Source organism: Dinoponera quadriceps, unplaced genomic scaffold, assembly GCF_001313825.1.
Source record: "Dinoponera quadriceps isolate SergipeBrazil2010 unplaced genomic scaffold, ASM131382v1 scaffold405, whole genome shotgun sequence".
In the NCBI taxonomy this organism is placed as follows: Eukaryota; Metazoa; Arthropoda; class Insecta; order Hymenoptera; family Formicidae; genus Dinoponera; species Dinoponera quadriceps.
The window spans coordinates 896265-917076 of record NW_014554754.1 but is presented as its reverse complement, the minus strand read 5'-3'; the positions used below and the strand labels follow the sequence as shown (position 1 = coordinate 917076).

The following is a 20812-nucleotide window of genomic DNA, read 5'->3' as shown; positions in this document are numbered from 1 at the left end:
GCAAAATGCCGTGGTGGGGTCCAGCAACGATGCTGGCGCGGCTTGGTACGGGCCGCGTCGATTGGTCGGCTCGCCCTGCAGGGTACGTCAGGTTGTCGCTAGTGGGCGTGTTCAAACGCGTGGTATAAGTATAACCGTGGCGGGGATGCCGACAGATCGGTGCTGTGTCCCGTCGCTGTGCGCGTCAGTTCGCTTGTTGCTGTGGTGCAGGCTGGAGCGATGATATCGCGGAGCTGAGAGCGTGAACAGCGAAGCAGGAACGGCCGTAGGTTGTGTTGTTGTTGTGATTGGTTCGTCTTGGAAGACGTCGTGTAATCGGGATTGTAAAACGCAAAGGGAGCCCGGGGGTGAATCTCTGCGAGAGATGCCTCTCCCCTATCTACCTCAAGACTATAACCGGAGGCCGCTGTGTTAGGAACTAACTGAGACATTGATTCGACGTGAGCGAGGAAGCTGGAGGTGCCGGTGGAATCACGGTGCGACGAGACATCATCGAAGTATGGTGAATATGGAAGCTTCAAGCGAACAACACACGGTAACAGCCTCACCGCCGCCTCCGCGAGCTGCCCTGAAGAGCAACTTCAGTATCCGCAGTATCTTGCCCGAGGCCTGCGCACCGTTGCCGTCGGCCAGCGACTCGGCCTCCCCTGAGGTGAGCCAGGCGGACGACCGAGCCGACGACAGCGACGACTGCAGCGACCTGGACGTGATCGGAGTCGGCGGCACCGAGACCCCGCCGTTGGATTGCTCGAGGAACGCCACTTCGGTCAGCCCGTCGAGTCAGAAGGACCCGAAGGAGCAGAGCGAGGACAAGAAGAAGTCGGAGAAACCCCGGTACAGCTACAACGCGCTGATCATGATGGCGATCCAGCAGAGCCCGGAGAAACGGCTCACCCTGAACGGTATTTACGAGTACATAATGCGCCACTTTCCCTATTACGAGAATAACAAGCAAGGCTGGCAGAACTCCATACGGCACAATCTCTCGTTAAACAAGTGTTTCATCAAAGTGCCCCGCCACTACGACGACCCGGGCAAAGGCAACTACTGGATGCTCGACCCCAGCTCGGAGGACGTGTTCATCGGCGGCACGACCGGTAAGCTCCGGCGCAGGACGACGGCGGCCTCGAGGTCTCGTCTGGCCGCGAAACGGTGCGCCGCGTTCCCCGGACTTTATCCGGCGGCATACGCCTCGCCGGTATGGTCCTCCACGATATACGCCATGCCGTACATACATCGGCCGCCGTATCCACCGGGCACCGCCGCCTACGCCACCCCGACCGGCTATCCCGCTAGTTTATTGCCCGGCGCGGCCACCACGTCGACCACCGGTCTGCCTTGCAGGCCGCAACCTCTCCCGGCGACGGCGGCACCGCCGGCTCACGGGACCTTCACCGTCGACAGACTGCTGCAGGGCACGCCGTCGGGCTACAGCCCGAATTTCCCCGGACACGGGATACAGCCCGCTTACGACTTCTACGCCACCCTGAGGAACCTCTCGCAGCTGCACCCGGCGTTCGGCCTCCAGCACAGGTACCTCGGCCAAGCGCCGTTGCTGACTCAGTCCGCCTCGACCACCGCCTCGCCCGGCAGCAGTCCGGAGCCGATGCCGACGCATTCGCCGCCGGTCACTGTCTGCAATTCCGTCCAGCCGACGAGGCCGCTGCCACACAGCACGGCGCAAGTACTCTTAAAGCCTATCACCGTTCTCACCGGTCGGCCGGGTTGAAACGACCAGGTTGAGCCCTAGAAACTGTATCTGAGAAGCCGCGCGCGGGTTCTGCAGACGTAACCGGGCACTGGAAAGTGCGCCGATCGGTGCTTTCTGATCGAGTACCAGCACTTTCACCGGTATTCTCCCTAGCGGCGTGAGGAAACACACAGGAGGCAGATGTTTCTTATCTTTTTCGCTGCTCCACGTCGTGCCCAAAGCTCATCGAAGGACACTTCCATGTTCCGAAAGAACGTTTTCGTTAATTTATTGTCTCTGCTCCGGCAGGACCGTTTTCTCTCTCGTGTTCTTTCCTCGGTTCCGCCTTTGTGTCCCCTCTTCTTTGTACCCTTATATGTGAATAATATGGAATATTACTTCAACTATAAGCAAAGAATTGGATTTGTAATCAGGTTTTTCCAAGTTCGAGTCACTGTATAATTGGTTCGTTCGGTGTACATCATGTTGATATTCATCGCGTATCGATTGCTCGCAAGTTTCCATTTCACTTTTCCAGTAAGTAATGTTTTTAAACGCTGTAAGGGTACATTGTAAGTATGAACTGTAAACTACATAAGAATTTGGTCACGAATCACTTGGCAAATACCAGGGCCACGAGCTTGTACAATTATTTTCACAAACGACTAATCGCGCTTGAAAATTCGCGTAACGTAAATGTTAAATAGTAAACGTTCAATCGAAGTATCTGTCATCAGTACACGCTACTTTCTGCCACCTTTCTTTGGATTCAATAAAAAAAATGTACTAAATATAAATATAGTATATTTAATTTATATATCGGGGAAAAGAACCCGGCGGAAAAAATCCATTGAATTCAAAAAAATAATAATTTTCTTCGTGTAGGATATACATCCCTTCGTGAGGACGATGATGTAATTGCAAGAAGAAGGGAAAAAGACTTTTCTTGGAAGTAATGTATTTTTTCAAGTAAGGCTTTTTCCGAAGATGGGGGTACCAAAGAAGCGTATGTAAATTCTGCTGTAATATATCGCATGGATCTAAGATTCACAGCACAATTATGGCAGCGACTATATTTGGCGTGTGATGCTACGACATAATATTGTTGCGCTCGCCGAAAAAGATTGCCCCGATATCGATATTATATCATATAATATTAGTAATTGCGTTCGTTCCTTGTATCGATTCGTTCCGGTGTGTACAGAGTGTCTGACAATTATTGACACTACGCTCGTGTGCAGGTAAAGCGCATCAAACTGAACGGGAAAGTCTTCTACCATTTTGTAAATATCGTAACGGATATTAAGAAATTAATTAAAGATTAAAGAATAAAGGAATTAATAACGATTAAGAAGCGAATAAAGCTAGCTGAGCTAGTAAAGCTGATATTATTTCATATTCTTTAATAATATTATTTAAAATATGCAAGTAGAAAATTTTTCCGTTCAGTTTGATACACTCCACCCGCATCACGAACTTCGTGTCATTAATCGTCGAGTATCCTATATTTACTCATCGCGCATTGTTTTTAATGTTAATCTTTATGTAAATATAATATTAAGCTGAAATATCATCTAAAATTTCACAATAAGGTGTATAATTTGTAAATATGAAAGTTTGAAGGAATATACGAAACAAGCAAAGTGATTGTGATTCGGTCGCACAAGAAAGTATGTATACGTTGAAGATTGTAGCGAATGCGGACTGGTGATGGAGTCTTATATTTATTATCTATGATAATATAAGGATAATAATACATGATAATAAATAGGAGAGATAATAGCAGTAAGATTATAACGTTCGGCGTTGTAAATAGATACGAGCCGATATTCTTACGTGCTGATGATCACCGCCGAATTTATTATTCTAGAAACGGTTAAATCAATTTCCGGTCATTAATAATGTTAGCAACTTTAATAATTTAATCTTCACATTGCAAACAGGTTAATACTATGAAAGGTATCACCGTATATTTACTCCATTCTGAAATTATTTATTCAGGTAAAATTGAAAAGAGATACGTGATTCGTGTGTCTTTATTTGTAAAACGTTGGACATTACATCATACGTTAATAATAATTATATTATTATAATCAATTCAATATGTATTATATTATAATCTTGATAATACGTAATACATCTACAGCCCGCGACCGCTAAACGCTTAACGATTTAGCTCTTCGAGTGAGCCTTGAGATTGTGATCCTTTGTGATGTGTAGTTGTTTCCTTCGAAGCACAGTAGTGTGTAAATAGGTAGTTAGGTAAAATTTTAATTCCTGATCTCGTATTGATGAGTGTAGTAGTATGTACAGTATCGGTTGAATGTTTATCAGCTATAGTTGGATTTATGACAAAATCATGGCGGATTATTGTTAATGACGATAAAGATATGATGAATATTGTATTATATATCTATATAAACACACACACACACACACCTCTATCTCTCTCTCTCTCTCTCTCTCTCTCTCTCTATATATATATATATATATATATATATATATATACACATACACACACATATATATATACATACATACTACGCGCATCGAACGAAGTCGAAATAAGTGCTCGCGAAAGACATGTGTATAGTAACGAAATTGAAATAAATGTACCATTTTTTTTTTAACAATTCCACGTCATAATTATTGAAAGTTATCCAAACGGATCTGGACGGTCGTAAAAAGCGTGTGCACGGAAAAATCACAATATGATAATCAATGTAATAATCTTTATATTGGACACGCGATCAATTGATTCATCTCTATGCGCACGCTTTATAAAATAGAATCTGTTTGGATAGGGTTTTTACCTGCTGCCCTCCCCCTTCCCCTAAATTTCTATCCCTTCGCCAATATAGATTGTAAATCTAGCAAATATTATTATTAATCAATTGTACACTATATGTGAGTTCTTTCTGTCGCGTACTGAAACGTATGTTTATTTAAATTTACTTTAATACGGGATATGAGGTATTTTGTAAATACAGAGCCACATTTCTTGAAGCAAATTACCTACCAAATCGAAACGAAACGACAATTTTCGGCGCGTGCCATAAAATACCAGCTGTGAAATGAATCTGTCTATTGCTCAAACACTGAAGACTCTCCTAATGTCTAACAATAAACAACATAGTTACGACGAACTATGTTAATAAAATACTCTTAATGCTGCAATATATTTCGTGATACCTTCCCAGCTTCCACGAGTATTTGGAATCGTCACAACGGCAAGACAAGTTTTCTATTATTTCGCATCACCATTTAAACATAGAAAAGATCGAGATATATCACAGTTTTCGATTCCTATCCTCGAAGAAACGAATCGAAACGTTCTCACGACACGTCGAAAACAAATCCACGGAGAAGGCGGCACCGAACGCGGAAGCGGCATCGAGCGAGGAATAATACCTTTCAGCAAAATCTTTTCCCGAATGTAATTGTAGGATTTCCAGGAAACGCGGATAGATTTTTCTCAGATCCGAATGCTTAACCGCCCTGCTCGGTGAAAATGCTTTCGAATTTCAAAGACCAACTTCGCAATTACACAACACCGAAGCGAAGCGCAACTTCGGGCAATTCCTCGTGGCTTTGAATATCGGCGAGAGAACCGATAGAACACGTCGAGATGATCCAAAAACTCGCCTCACGAGAATACGAGTTTTGATTAAAATCGAGGGGAGCGGGGAGGATTGTGAAGATTCCTCGCAAACGCGGCGCGTTCACGTGCACACGATCCAGGAGCGTGTTGCCGGTCGGTACGGGCAGGCGCGATATTGGTATGATACATTGAGACAATGAGGCGTAAATAAGATAATGGCGCGCGCTCGCGTACGTCCAACGGGAGTTTAAACGTCCGAAGGGCCGAGAAGAACGAGAGGGAGGGAAAGAGAGCGAGAGAGAGAGAGAGGGAGTGCCGACCGGTTAGGATCGGCAGATGGGATTGTGACCCGCGCGGCCTGCCCACCGCCAGACGTGCTCGGCATCCTTATACCTTCAAGTACCCAACACGGCGGTTTAGTCCGCCGGGTACGCGAATCTCGTTAACCCTCCCAACCCTGTATTTTTCCGACGAAGCGAGGCTGTCGTCTCCGGCGTGCGGAGAACGGTACTTTCGTCGAACTTGAAATCTTCATTCGCCGTACGGACAAATTGGCGGATCCGCGCATCGTTACGAGCCAATGAATATCTCGAATGGCGTTAACTTCGCTCATCGGTCGCCACGATATTTATTTACACGTGTACGTATGTATTTCTAAATATATTCTTGAATATCGTTTGTTTGCGACTCGTATTTTAAGGAAACATATTTTAATAAATTATCTCTCGCCGTCGTCTGTGTGTGGGCGGCTCTCGGAAAGTCATCGATGGAAGTCTGAATTGTGGGCGATCGGAAATGATTATCTCGCGATCGCCGATGCGACCGCTTGAGAGCCTCGACCTTTATCGGAAGCGCGCGAAAACGGTGGGGCGGCGAATTAAGTTAGAAATACAGGTCGTAATTAGAACCGATAAAGACGGACGACGTATCCGAAGCAAGGCGAAACCGCGTTGCATAGTGTCACGTAGCCCGAAGGGGACGCGGTAAACACTTGCGCGGTCAATTGCTACAAGTGGCGAGTTGTCTACGGCACGCATGTTGTTGCTCCTCTACGCATAGGTCGCATAGGTGTTGGTCAGCGTCGGCATAGGTGTTGGTTTCTTTGCACGATACGCGCTTAAGCCAACTCGTGACGGCGTCGGACGACGTGCTTTCACGGACGCTTACACCGTACATTTCGGTCGAGACCGACTTATCGATGCGCGTCGCGCACAACACGTAAACTTGCATGTTCAATTTGTCATAGAATATTGAAGCTCCTCGGCATTTGCCAACGCCAAAACAAGATTCCAGCTGTGGAATAAAAATTTCATTCGATCGCCGGGGAGAGTATTCATAAATCAGAGAGGCTTCCTTTCCATTTTCGTTGGTTCTGAAATAATAAGACTCTCCATAATTGAAAACTTTTATCTTTTAATATCTTTTTCTTTTATTCTTTCTTCTCCGTAAGGGCAGCTCTGCACAGGGGATATATCGCTTTCTGAAAATCAAACGTCGGTGAATTTTCAGGAGTTTATCGAATATCTCGGAGGAATGGTGAAAATTACTTCCATCGCGGGAACTTGCCGGAATAAAGGGTTAACTTGTACGCCGGAGTCGTCTAGAAAAATGGACGTTTATCCGTTTCTCAAATCACGGATGAAATCAGCATCTGTTTCGAGACCTTGCCTTGGTGGGCAGGCTTTTATGCGAGATATCGCTCGGCGAGACGGAATTACACGTGCAAAGCGCGTAAAGTTCCTAAGTGTTCCTGGCGTTTTAGTAAGTAGTCGGTAACTCGCTGAATTACTTTGCGCTATTACATTATTGTCGATGTCGTCAGCGTTATTCGCAAACGTCGACCGCAGCAGTCGACGTGAGGTCTTTCAGAGCCCTCGTGGCACTATTTGAATCCTGCGAACTGTTTAATCCTCGATGCGTATATCGTTACGATATTACCATGATGCTCTACAATGTTGGCTTCGCTCGTACGTTGCTATCCCGCGTTTTATCGCCCGCGCCTTTACGTTTGCACGTACATGATAAAAATATTGTTACATATAATAAAATAAACGTGAAAGGTAATGAAAAGTAATTACAATTATATATAATTCGAGCACACTTTAACGTCGTATCGATGATAATTTAATAATGGCGAACCAGGACACTTGGAAATTTCCACATCGTCGCATAAAGCGCTGAAACAGCTTCGGGATGAAAATTCTTTCTCGGAGACACGTGCAAATAGTATCGTCTCGGGTTGATAAAAATATCTTGTATAAAAACACCGCGCTTCCGAGACGTCGAAGTTCACCTTGGTGGGATCCCACGCACGGAATGAAATAATCCGTCATTCTAATCGGAACGGGCGAACGTGGCGGTCCGCGACCGAAAGAAACATCTCTCCCGGGGCTGCGAAAATTCATCACTCGCCGAACGGAAATCTGGACCACCTCACGGCCTACCTACGGTTATTTTGACATCGCCATCTTGCCTATTTACAGAGGGGTTCTCTAACATCTCGATTCGCGGCCCAGCCAGTCGCGACTCTCTCTCTCTCTCTCTCGCTTCTCTCGTTCATTCATTCACGGCTTGCGTGTGTGCGTGCGTGTGCGTGCACGTGGGGTGGCGTGTCAATAGATTTCGGCGGCGGTGCGTTACATTATTTTCATCGCTTTATACCGAGGGGGGTAGATATGTACTTCGTGGGTCCTGCAGACGCACGCACGCACGCACTCACGCATCGACGTGCTGATGTCGAAGGAGAGGGAAGGACTGGTTTTCGGTATACACGAGTCTCACCCTCGTACGGGGTCGAGCTCCGGGGGCTAGGCGGCTTCTCTCGCAGCCTATGGGGATGCGTCCCGGGTGTAATGGTGGTCGATCTGCGGTCTCCGCGCTCCGATCTCAGTCTCGCGGTCGTTGCACGCCAGTTACATCGCGAAGATCCGCTCGAGCGATTACGGGACGAGGTGGAAGATCGCGCGCGGCCGACTCCAGTCCCGGCCGTATCAGCGGTTTTCTTCGCATCCTCTTTACATTCCCGGCCATTCGCGCGTTAATTAATGACTATTACCGTCGATGCTATCGCGCATCTCTCTGAATTAACCTACCGACGCCGATATCGCAATCGCGTCGCTGATATCAACGCGCTGGAACTGACACGATCGATTTCCCGACGCGCGAGCTCTTCCCTCGAGACTCTCCTGTGTTTAGTAGATTTTAATTAGGATGTATCTATCGACTTGGGAATTTTTCTAATCGGAACCACACGGAATAACCAGCGGAACGCGTGAAACTTCGATGGGACGGACGCTCTCACGCGTCCCCGCGATGATCTTTATCCGTGGTTTCGCATGACAGTGTCTACACAAGCACGATTAGCGACACCGAAGGAGAAGGGAGGGACGTCGGGTTTTCTCGCGGTTAAATAAATTACACCGGCGTTCTCCGTTCATCTCGTCATTTACCGTCGCAAGCGATCGCTCGCGAATTTTTCTCGAGAGCGCGCGACACGCACCATCGCTGACTCATCGCGCCATCTCGCAACATCGTCATCGGGCTGATGATTCGCGGCGGAAGTCTCGCCGATTTCCTCGAGCGCGAACGAGGAGACAATGAGCGAAGAAGCGCCGTCGTCGCCGACTTTGACGTCAACGCCGACGCGGTGTGTGCGGCGGAGGAGGGATGTTGACGTGGCACTTTGATTGCGGCCAATTTCGAGCAAGATTCAAGGATAGAGAGACAAGTTGTAGCCCCCTTCGGCCACGCGCGAGAGTGACGTAAGGCAGCGCGTACCTATGTAAGTAACACCGAGCCTACTTGTCGCGCGCGATGACTCGTTTAATTTATTTGAGCGCGGAGGAAGAGTTAAGGAGATGCTGCGGCGGCGGCGTGCGCTCCGCTTCGCCACCTCCGCGCGCGTGTTTGCCAACGATTACGCGCTCGCTATTGGCTCTCCGCGGCTTGAACTACTTTGCGGGCTTTCGACCGCACTCGTCTTTACTCGCGGAAACACCTACGCGCCGCCGACCGTCCTGAGCGTCTGCGGTCTCGCCCGCGGAGGATGGACGAGCGCGATGTAAACGAGACGATAATTTAACGGCTGAAAGAGTAGACGGGATGATGGTGTGCGTCTTGTGAGGAGGGGAAGAGAGTTTTCGCGGAGTGTAGCTAAGTGGGAAGTCTTATACTTGAGAGTTCGCGGGCGCCTGTATTGTTTAAAGACCGATCGATTCGAATTAACGGCCGAGCGCATGAAGTCATATCCTACGTGTTTATTTATAACATATTAATTTCTCTCCACGAAAGAATAATATGAAAATACATATAAATAGATGTATACTTTTTAGGGAAAAACTAGCTACGTTTTCTTGAAACTTAACTTTGCGTTACGACATGTACAATTATATAGTCCTCGGTCAAGTTTTACCGCTCGATAGCCTATTAGTAGATTTTCTACCGACGATATCGGTGGATAAAAAATGTTAATACAGCAGATATATGATTTGTATTACCATCCGGTCAAGACTCCCTTGAAATCGACCGAGGAATGTATATTTTTCATACGTTAATCCCGATAAGTGAGACTACGTTCCAGTTTCAAGCGCGAGACGACCGAAGCCGATCTGAATTTTCGTCAAAGCGGCGCCAAAAGGAAAATAGAACAATTTACTTAGCATCAATGCATCGTGTATAAACTCATGACGCTACATAATGTCATGTGAAATTTAAATGTATACCTACGTATCGACCAAGCACGATTATAACTCGCTTTCTCCGTATGCTGTAAGATCGTACGTCATAATATGAATCAATGCCCAGGTATCCGTTAATAATTAAACACCCGGACAAGAGCTATTGTAAGATATCTCCTGCGAAAGCAGCATATTGATTCAACCTTCTTGAAAATAGCTAAACCTGGCTTGACAGCGGCCAGGCTGTTTCTGAAGAGCCATTTTTCTAGGTCCTGCCTATGTATCTACGCTTTATTGTTACCGTCGCACATACATTATACCGTATTCTTATTCCGACAGCTTCGATAATTCACTGCTGCAGATTGGATGTATTCCGGAAGAGCCATTCTTGAGCGCTTTCTTGTAATTTTAGCCGTGGCTCCCCGCGGCTGTACCTCAATCGAATCGCGCGAGAAGGCTTCGGGTTCTTCGTTCTTGTTTTTTTATTCCGAGGCTGCTCGATCTTACGTATTCCAACGTTAGACGAATCATAAAAAGATAGTTACAGTTCGCCCTATCATTTGCCGACGGGAAACCATATGATACCGTATTCGGACTAATCACGTTATACAAAACAGTTACAGAGGTTCCTAGACGCGTAACACTGCGGCCGAGGACCCGTATCTCCGCGTGGCACAAAAGTGTTAAACGAATGAATGGAACGAACCGTCCGCCGAATGGCTGAATGAATGAGCGCGGTCGGTCTCTCACTGGCGACGGCGACGACGAGGAGGACGCAAGACGCCGCGCGAAGAGATGAGAACGAGAGAGAAACGGCAATGAAGAGAGAAGGAGAAAGAAAGGGGAGGTCACGATGGGGTGAATATCGGAGGTGGAAGATGATGACGAGAGTGCGGGGGAAGTAGTTGAAAAAGAATGCGAATCCAGGGCGTGCTGGAGCATACAGGTGTTTAAACTCCACCGACAAACTCACAGGGTGGATTCTAAATAGAAAAATAAAAAGGAAAGTTTTGTAAATAATAAGTAATTGTAAGTAAATATATGTACTCAGACGTTTGGTTTCTGAGATATAGCTGCCGCGATGTTAGTTAAAAAAAAATATATATATTTTATTCGTTAAAAATATCGTGTCTTACGATTAATTACCAGACACATCTCATCTTCTTTGTCTTATTTTGCCTGCCTCCAGGTGTGGTGACGACCTCTCTCTCATATCACCTGATGCGCACGCTAATAATATACAGGCATACACGTAGGACCTACTTCTTGTTTAACACCGGTTCCGGAACGGCAAAATTTTTGGTAGAGGTCTCCTCTTTCTCGGTAGGTAAAATACCTCTCTCGGTGGTTTTGCCACTGCCTTCCCGAGAAGAGATACGAGCGTATGAAAATTTTTGTTCTACTGGGTTCTAACTGGGATCGAACTCGATTCTCCAAGCATAGCAGACCTGTGCGCTGTCCGCTACGCTACGCTCGAGCCCAACTGGACGTATGCTGTCATAAAAATGGTTCAAAATGTTCGCCTCCCTTCACAGATGTAGGCATCCGTGGTGGGGGAAATAATACCGTTATTTTAATTTCACTCGCGATAAACGGTAACAACTCACACTGCACATTTTATCCCGAGGATATCTCAAATTGTCTTAGATTTCCCACAGATATCCTAGTGTCCTAGTGTTTGGGATGTCTCACGATATCTTATTAAAATTATACAATATCCAAATATCCTGTCGTATCTCTTTACTTTGCATAATATATCTCACAATCGTGTCATCACTGACAATGTAATTTTGGCACTACTTCGAGCGATAAATACACATCGAATTGACGTCGAAGCAATCGAAATTGGATCGAATCGACGTCGGGTTTTACTTAATTTTCAACACAGAATCTGTCCCGTAAGTTTGTCGATAGATTTCAGATATGTACACCCTGTAATATGACTTAACGCAATCCACAGTGTACCACGATAAAGAGTAAAATTAGACGATATCATTTTGTATATAACTTTATCTTGTCAGAAACGTTGTGAATTTTTATGCCAAACATCCTGCTACCTTTTAAGCGGAACGACGATCGATTATCCGCAGCGCCGGCAAGATCGATCTTGTGTTCGATCTTTCCGGTTGCTCCAACAACAAAATCTGAAAGAGAGGATCAAAGAGCCTGTCGAGTGGCAAGAAGCGCGCGCGCCAAGGAGAGGAAGATCGAATGGTGGCGGCCGGAAATGTATCGTGCTGGATGGAGGCGCGGCGAGCACGTACGAGAAACACGCTGCTCGTGTGTGCCTCATTCGGCTTTATTAGAAGCCCGGCGCGCGGCGGCCGCTCGTTTACACCGAGTAAACTCGGCGAAACGCAGTTTACGGCCCGTGCTCGTCCTCTAGTACGTCGCACCAGCCGACACCGACTCGCTCGCCATGATCTTGAATGGCTTCAATTAGCTTCGTTTAGGTCGAGTAATTGTTTCTTGAGAATTCCCGCAGAAATGCTCATTCAAGCACGTCCGCGTATCGTAATCGAGAGAAAATCGCTGCCGACTCAGACGGCGCGCCGTGCGCGATCGACCGCTTCCGCGACCGCCGCCCTTATCCTTTTCTTTCTTCTTTGGTTTTCCCAAACCGACCGGAACTCGCGCATTTAGATGTATGTTAGATACTCGGATACTTATCTCAACGACACCACCCACTTCTCGCGCTAAGTTCACTGCCTTTCTTCGCGCGGTCCGTAATCGTCCGGATAACTTCCTCATAATTATAATTATAATTACGATTATGATTTCTTATCTGTGACAATTTTGTTACAATTTGTGTGCAATAATAATATTGACTTTTGATTTTACAATCGTAAGTTTTTATTTTGCAAAATTGCAAAATTAACTTCGCTGTTTGAGGAAGCACGATGGATGTGTGGGGTTCATTTCAAGTACGCGAATCGAGCTGCACGATCTGCTTTTGATCGACAACTGATCGCCAGGATAATAGAAGTCTTTGTCGCGAACGTGCGCGCGCGGCTCACAAGCGATTCGAATCAAACTTTGGTAGGTCCGCCGCCTTGGAAACCTTACGAAGATGCCGACAAACGGGTAAGGTTAATTGGTTGGCGCAATAGATCAACATAGAGACCTTTTGTCCAACGAAGGGCTTCCGTTCTCCCCCGCGACTATAAACATCGGCGGTTCGGTTTCTGTCCTAGATTTCTTACCCGTGGATGTCGCCGTTCGTCGTTCGCGAGTTTTATTTTATTTCGCTTTTCTATCGTCGGCAAGAGAGCTCTACGAATTAATTAATTAATTCCGCGATTAAGCGCGAACTCGCGTCTCCAGCGGTGACTGTAGAGACGGAAAACGGAAAGCTCCCTCCGCTGAGATGAATTCGCTGCCTATTCTCGCTTCCTCCGACACGAGAACGTGTGCGTTCCCTTTAATAAGTGTCGTTCATAGAGGACCATTTAAATGTAACCAACGACTCGATCAAAAATTTTCTCGCCAATGAAAGCCGAGACTGGTTCCCTCAGGCTGCACTTCCTGCTTAAACCGACCGACTCGTTTCGTGGACGGCCGGGGGAATAAGAGAGATAGATAGTGAATTAAAGTACAATCAAGGCTCGTGTCTTTGTTACTGTGTCTCTTTCTTTCCCTCGTACGGCGTACAAATGACCATTTAAACTAGCGGACCTGCTGCTTAAATCTCGCGGCCTTCGAGCGTCGCCGTCTCGACTCGGATTTATCGTTGTTGTTGTTGTTGATTCGCCTGTTTATTTGTCTGCTGAAATTTATACTCGTGATAACTCTACTTCAGATGTTTGCAATCTTATAAATTAATTTTCACTATTAAACAAAAATCTTTGGCACCATAGAAGTTTAATATAAATTCACCTCAACTAAATACAGACGAGGCTACATTCTTGTCTGTTTCGATGTTATCTATTTTTATCGTCCGTTTTGTTTTTTTAATTCAAAATTAACCAGTCATTAAGTTAGTTCTATAAACATGGTAAAAATGCGGATCCAAGTTGCCCGAAGTTTTAATAGTCGAGATAACGTTCCAAATCCGAGCTTTCGGTGCGTGCTGCGTCTCGAACGCAAGTATACAAGAACGCCACGTATCACAATCTTCATAATCCACGATGCGTATCCTTCTTAACAAACGAATTCATCAGTGTCATTGAGATGCGCGAGGGACCAATAATGGACGTGTGACCACCCGAGAGAGGAGCGCGTTGCTCGTTCACACCGCTCGCTTTATTCCCGGATCCAGATTTACGAACGAGCGAAATAACAAACACGCGCGGGCTCTGATAAAGGGTATCTTCGTCAAAACGAAAAAGAGAGAGCACGAAAAGAGAGAAAGAGAGAGAGAGAGAGAGAGAAAGACAAGCACCGAGAGCACGAGGAGGAGAGGCCGAATTAACCGGCGCGGATAAGGCTCGTGTCCTTTCTCCCCTTACCTCTTATCTGGCGCGGTGTGGTCTCCTCCCTCGCAATAGGAGTGCGCGTGCGTAGCGTGCATGCACGCCTCATACTCGCGCACGCACTTTATCGAGAGACAGAGAGAGAGAGAGAGAGGAGCCAGCCGCGGAACGACTGGAGCCGACTGAATGACTGAGTGACACTCGGCTGACGTCTCTTCCGGTGTGTCTCGTGTTACACCGAGCCCGTTAAGCGTTTGTATTAAAGTTACGGCATCGAGCGCGTGCCACCCACCATATAATATGCGCGTACGATTTTTTTGTCGCCCCTTGTCGGAGCGTCTCCGCGTGGATCTCACCCGTCTCTCATCTCCGTGCGGGGTCGCGATGATTTGCGCGCGAAAGAAAAAAAAGGAACTCGACAAATTCGCGAAGCTCCAATTCCACCCCCGCACCGGTCGATTGACCCTTTCGTCCGGAAAACTTGCGCGAGTCCACCGCTCTCTCTCTCTCTCTCTCCGATCGGTTCTTCGTTACGCTTCCCGCAGATTCGACGAATTTGTCGCGCGAGCGGCACGCCCGAACGTCCGACTTCCACGGACGGAAACGTCTGTTCGGACACGCGCCTCGTAATTCCGACCGTAATTACTTATCGCTCGTATCGCGGGTATTTGATTGGTGAGTAATCCGCGCGCGCCGACCGGCGGGTCATCCCGTCTTAATCAATCTAACGTATCGCGGTGAGCAATAAGTTAACGCGCACGGCGCTTCTTAAATACATTGCAGTGAATTCCTGAGAATCGCGGGGAACATCCGCGAAATATAATCACCGACCGGCCGATCGCTCGGAGAGACGAAACTGGGAACTACTCGAAATTTTTAATTCTACATTAAGCCTTCGAGTGAAGAAAACGGGAACAAGTTCTTTAAATTAGAAATATTCTAATATAATTTTAAATTCTACATTATAATAAGTGTTTCAATGCTACAAATGGAAGTTGAGACCCCCTAAATTCTAAATTTTAGTTCTACATACATCCCCGAGCGGAAAAACTAGACTTAATGTAAGACCGAAATTTCGTCTCGAGTAATTTTCTATTCGTAGCATCACGAGCCGAAATCCTAATTCCACATTAAATCTATTCAGTTCCACATTAAATCTTCAATGGTCTCCCGTCGCTGCTCTTTTAACGCTACAAATGGGAGTTGAGATCTCCACGGTCCAAGTTTTAGTTCTACATTAAGTTTTCAAGCGGGAAGAGACCAGTGATAGCTTCCGATTTGTAGCATCGAAAGTGCTACAAATGGAAGACCTTGGAAAACCCAACGCAGGGAAGCAAGCTAGATTCAATGTAGGAGTAAAATTTCGGGTCCTAAGAGGATGCTGTCGGAAGTAATCGCGCCTACCTCGATACGACCGGTATCGATCTCGGTGTTGCGATGCTGCGAACCTTCGTCGATAATACCTTCGCGGCGCACAGCTGTGCCACTTGTGCGGCCGGCACTCGCGCCGGATCGAAACGACATAGGGGGTTGCGCGCCCCGCAAATCTCTCTTTCTCCCTCCCTCTCGCTCTTTCTTTCTCGATGGCTCGATACCTCCTCGTCGCTCCTGCCTGTGTTTCACGTAGCCCGGATTCGCCGAGCGACGCGCTTGTTTGTTTTAAAGGGCCCGCGAGTGCTGCTCAAATGGGCAACGCGGGTGTACACACGCGGGCACGTTTTCACGACGACTCGCAACCCCACGAGCGCTCACGCGCCAAATCGCCCGCTAATACGCCGCGTGGAGAATCTCCGGCCCCGCGATTCGTCATGTTAACACGGCGACATTCGATGGAACAATGCTCCGGTAAGCACGCACGCGTTCGTCGGGAACGTTTCTGCTTTGAGTAGCGATCGAAGTCGAGACGAATTCCCCGCCGCAGGGTGTTTCTCTTCTCTTCAATCTTAAGAACGCGTCCGAGCATGAACGAGCGAGAACGCGTGTGGGATCCGGAGAAGAGGATCGATATTGCAAAATTCTCTCTTGTCCTTGAAATATTCGTGTCGTGCGAACGACCACCGCCGATGGAGTCAGTATTTGACTGTCAATTCTTCTTACGACGATAAAGTGAACAAATGCCCACTTATCGCGTGAATTTGCAGTAATATGTGGGGGAAACAGTTCAGTTAAAGCGTCTCGTTGAAACAGCACACGCCACGAGAGAACGGTGATCGTGTTCGCGTGAGGTTACCAGTCGCGTTCCGCGCGACTTTACCGGCGATTTACGAAAATAGCCGCGAAAGAAGACGATTCCGCGGTGGAAACCGGCGGCCGGCGGAGATTAGAGTCGCGCGGCGCAGTTAGTCTGGCTCGCGTTCGATTTTTGCAAAAACCGCAAAAACCGCCGACGGGAGAGACGGGAGAGGAGGGGGGAGGGGATACGTTGTAGCCTTGGCACGCTTAAGTAATAACTTGCATCATTGGCGCGGCGATTCGCGCGAACGGTAAAACGGTGTGAGTAATACACACGGCTGCTCTACGGTATTAACCGCGAGGCGAATAAATGAGCAAACGGAAACGCGATTCGCAGCACCGCTACGCACGGTATATATTCGCACCGTTTTGCGACCGTTTAAGGACAATTGAATTCTAGCTCGAAATAAACCCGCCCGACTTAATGCGGATAATCACTCCTATGGTAATGCGCGCTCCGCACAATGACGTCAATCATGAATCATAATAATAACAGGTACATCGGGAAAAAGGTCTCTTTGGATTTGGTACACGTGTCTGTCTGACTTGGGTTTCGTTCAATATAAGCGAATATAATTTAATATCGAATTTGACATTTTATTTAAATGAAAATGTTTCGCCGGAATAAGCCATGTTGTTCGACGGGGGAAAGAAACAGTATTATTTAGAGGAAATAATAGATTTGGTTTTCAATAAAAGAGAAATCTATTTTATCATACATTAAATATTGTTCCACGGAAATAAGAAGAGAGTGTTCTTTGATATTTTTTTAACATAGTGTTATTTTTTCCAAATAATTTATCGTTTGTAATAACTATTGTAATATTTGGATGAAAATACAAAAGAAGTATGTTATTCGACTTAAAAATATTTATATTGTTTGAGAAACCGAACAATCTTGTTTGTTAAATCAAACATTCGTTTGTTCGCTTTTTGCCATTTCAAAAGACAAATCTGCCTCGATCAAAGAAATTGTACTAAATTCAAAGAAATCCTTTTCTCCGTATAATGAAAATTTTATCATCCATTAATGTTGATAATATATTAACGACAAATGACGATACAGTAGATCAATTGAAAGGGAAAAAGTGGTCCTTTCTTTCGATATTCAATATCCTCGGGGATATCACGCAGTGTCAAGGAAAACTGGCAATTTGGCTTCCGAGTCGAAGTCGCGTTTTTTGAGGATTTACTTTCAACGTTTTGCGAACGTTTCAATTCGCTTCATTTCTTCATTTCTCCTGTAGAAAATTAGATTTTATTTGACAATAATAAATAATTTTCGCAAGAGTAGATAATTTCTGTATCTTGGTTTCTCGTTTCTCCTTGTGATTTGTAAACCACGCGTCTAAGCGCTAATTCGCGAGAGAGAGAGAGAGAGAGAGAGAGAGAGAGGGAGAGTTCTAATTCAGAGTGAATCTTGAGAATTCCTCCGGCAGCATTTATCAACGCGGCATTAGACAGTCCTAACGGCTGATTCCGGGAATCGTGAAGTTTATGAACGGAGAGAACGGAGCATGAATGGAACAGCCGCTGGATGCGCGTACTACACGACCGCGCGTAAAAACAACGGCAACAACCGTGAAGTTGTCTAGGGGGCAGCTGGTCGTGGTCTCGCGAGTCAAGGAGTTTGACCCGCGGCCGCGGCCGTCAATGAAGCGCCCGGGCCTAAGTAAGACCCAGGATACGAGGTCGGCTACTTGACCTCGCGGCGCGCGCCGGATGCCACCGTTTTTCTCCCTAGAAATTGACCGATCCAATTGCGCGTGCAGCATCTCGCGAAAATTTACGACCGGAAATCTTTTTCCCCGTCGCCGATGTCGCGTGCGTCTCGACTTAAAGTCGACGACGACGCGCCACCGAGACGTGGAAAAGGAAGGATAAAATTTCGGTGAAAAAATGGAAGCGTCCGAATAACGTTCTTGCGGAAAAAGCCCTCGAATATTCCGACTCTCGGCTGCCGCTGTCGGCACCATCCAGGAAGGTCACGTTAACGCGAACGAGCGCGCAGATAAATTCTCGCGAATGCTTCCACGTCGGAGAGCAATCTTTCCACTTCCGTTAACGCGAGCTCTCGACAGCACGAGTCATTGGCAGCAGATAATGCCCGGTAACAAATGGTCAACGTCGAGAGGGGAGCAACGGGTGCAATTAAAGTCGTCATGGGAAACCCTAACTTCTTACGGTCCACCGCGTCGTCGACCGTTCTCCTGTCTCGGCCTCTTCATTATCCCCCGGATCCTTGATGCGTGTACCCGCGCACGCAGCCCGACGTCACGTCACGCAACTCGCGGTGAGCTCGTGTTGTACCGTGCATCATACAGAAATGCATACCCGACTACTAACCGCGTTCGTCTGTAAATATATATGCATGTATGTTTATATATATATATATATATATATACCTGCCTCTTATTATCGCTCGTGAAAAATAGATGCGACTGTAACGACACAAACGTCCACCGTGCGTTGCGCATGCACGGCGAATTGAATTAATCATCGCGCAATACGAAGGATGCGAGCGAGTAGCCGTTCTGACGAAATTAAATTTGCAACGAATCATTGTACAATGAAGGTATATATATTTTGATATCCGCGGCAGACGCACGGTAAATTACACGTTTCCTTACTCTCTCCTTCGTGGTAAAATATCAATATTTAAAGGGACGAATCATCGTAAACTGTAGACGAAGATAGAAATAGCACTCGTTCTCCGGGTTTTTAGATTAAACGTAAAATTGCGCGACAAAAGTCATACACGGAGGAAAAGTACTGTATTCAGGCAAATATCCGGATCGGAAATCCAGTTTCACGTCAAGTCTTCAGACGTTTTCTATCGTGTCCCTTTGATGCTACAAATAGAAAGGTATTTCTGTTTTCTGCACTCGAGGACTTAATGTAGAATCCACATTTCGACTCGGGCAATTACTTCAGTACTCCTTAGCAAATTTTCACACGGACTGAGTAAATTTTACTTGGATCAAGTAAATATTTTACTCGGATAATTCACTTGCAAAATATTTTCCTTGAATCAGACGAGCGAATATTACCGACCGGAGTAAAAATTTGCTAAAGATTATTGAAGCAATTATTTACTTAAATCTAGCACTTTTTCTCCGTGTGAAATACCTGATCGCGCGCGGTTTTACGCATTCGCAACGTGGATTATCGGCCGCATGAATTGTCGCAACTTCGTTTAAATATTTACGTTACGCCTTTGGTGCGCTTTTTGCGTCGCGATGGCGGAGTGCAACGCACACTTGGCGGCGCGCGGACAATTCACGAGCGAGTGAGAAACGCGTGCACGAACGAGCACACGGCTCGAATTCGATTCGACCCATACGAGACCGGCTGCGTACTCATCGATTAGTCACGGTACCCGCGTAGCCGAAGGGTGACTTTACGTTTCGTCGCGACGGATTACTTTCGGCATAACTCCGTATGCACGGGGTGAACGGCGCGAGCGCAACAAGACGCGCCCCCGCGTGCGCTCCCCGACGACCATTCCACTCGACGACCCCCGCGTGCACGTACCGCGCGAGTCACGATGACTGGAAATTACCCGCATTACCGCGAAATTGATCGTGAAACATTTTTTCGCAGCCTGAACTATGACGGAGGGGTCAAACTCGGCTCTAGCCGGGAGATACTTTACGAACCAGGAAGAGAGCGCATAACTCTCCTATTCAGCCGTAACCATTTCCCCCTCCCTCTCTGTCTCTGATCTATGTACTCGTGTATCTGCTTCTTTACACATTTGCAAAATAGGGTGATAAAGACTGGAATTGAAAAGGTGAATATCGCGGCTAATAACTATTTTGAGAATAGCGATGTAAGTAAGACAGACTCCGACGCGTCGCTGATTTTCACGAAGCAACGGCCTACCTTTTTGCACATTTGCAAAAATGACCGACGAAAGCTACAAATGAGAGATTAAACCCATCGGGACTGGTAATTATAGTTTAAATTATAGCTTAAAAAACCGGCTCTTTTTAATTTTTCCGCGGGAAGAAACTGGACAAATCCGTGGAGAAATGAAAGGATAAAGAAAAAACTGGAGAAACCTGTTTTCGCGGAAGGAAACCGAAAAGAAAATCGCGGAAAACTTGAGAGAAACCGGATTTTTGCCGAGTCTTCGAAGCTGTGTTTTGAATCGCGGTGTAAGCGATAATTTCCAATGTGTTGCCGGTTCTTACCGAGT

General features: G+C 46.6%; 1 protein-coding gene across 1 annotated transcript; it reads left to right on the top strand.

Annotated features, from left to right (window-relative positions):
- The first annotated feature begins 176 nt into the window (after positions 1–176).
- LOC106741539 (fork head domain transcription factor slp2-like) lies at positions 177–4144 on the top strand. The gene has a single exon (XM_014613668.1). It carries the CDS (start codon positions 500–502, stop codon positions 1727–1729), a length of 1230 nt encoding a protein of 409 aa, XP_014469154.1. The 5' UTR covers positions 177–499; the 3' UTR covers positions 1730–4144.
- The last annotated feature ends 16668 nt before the right edge of the window (positions 4145–20812 follow it).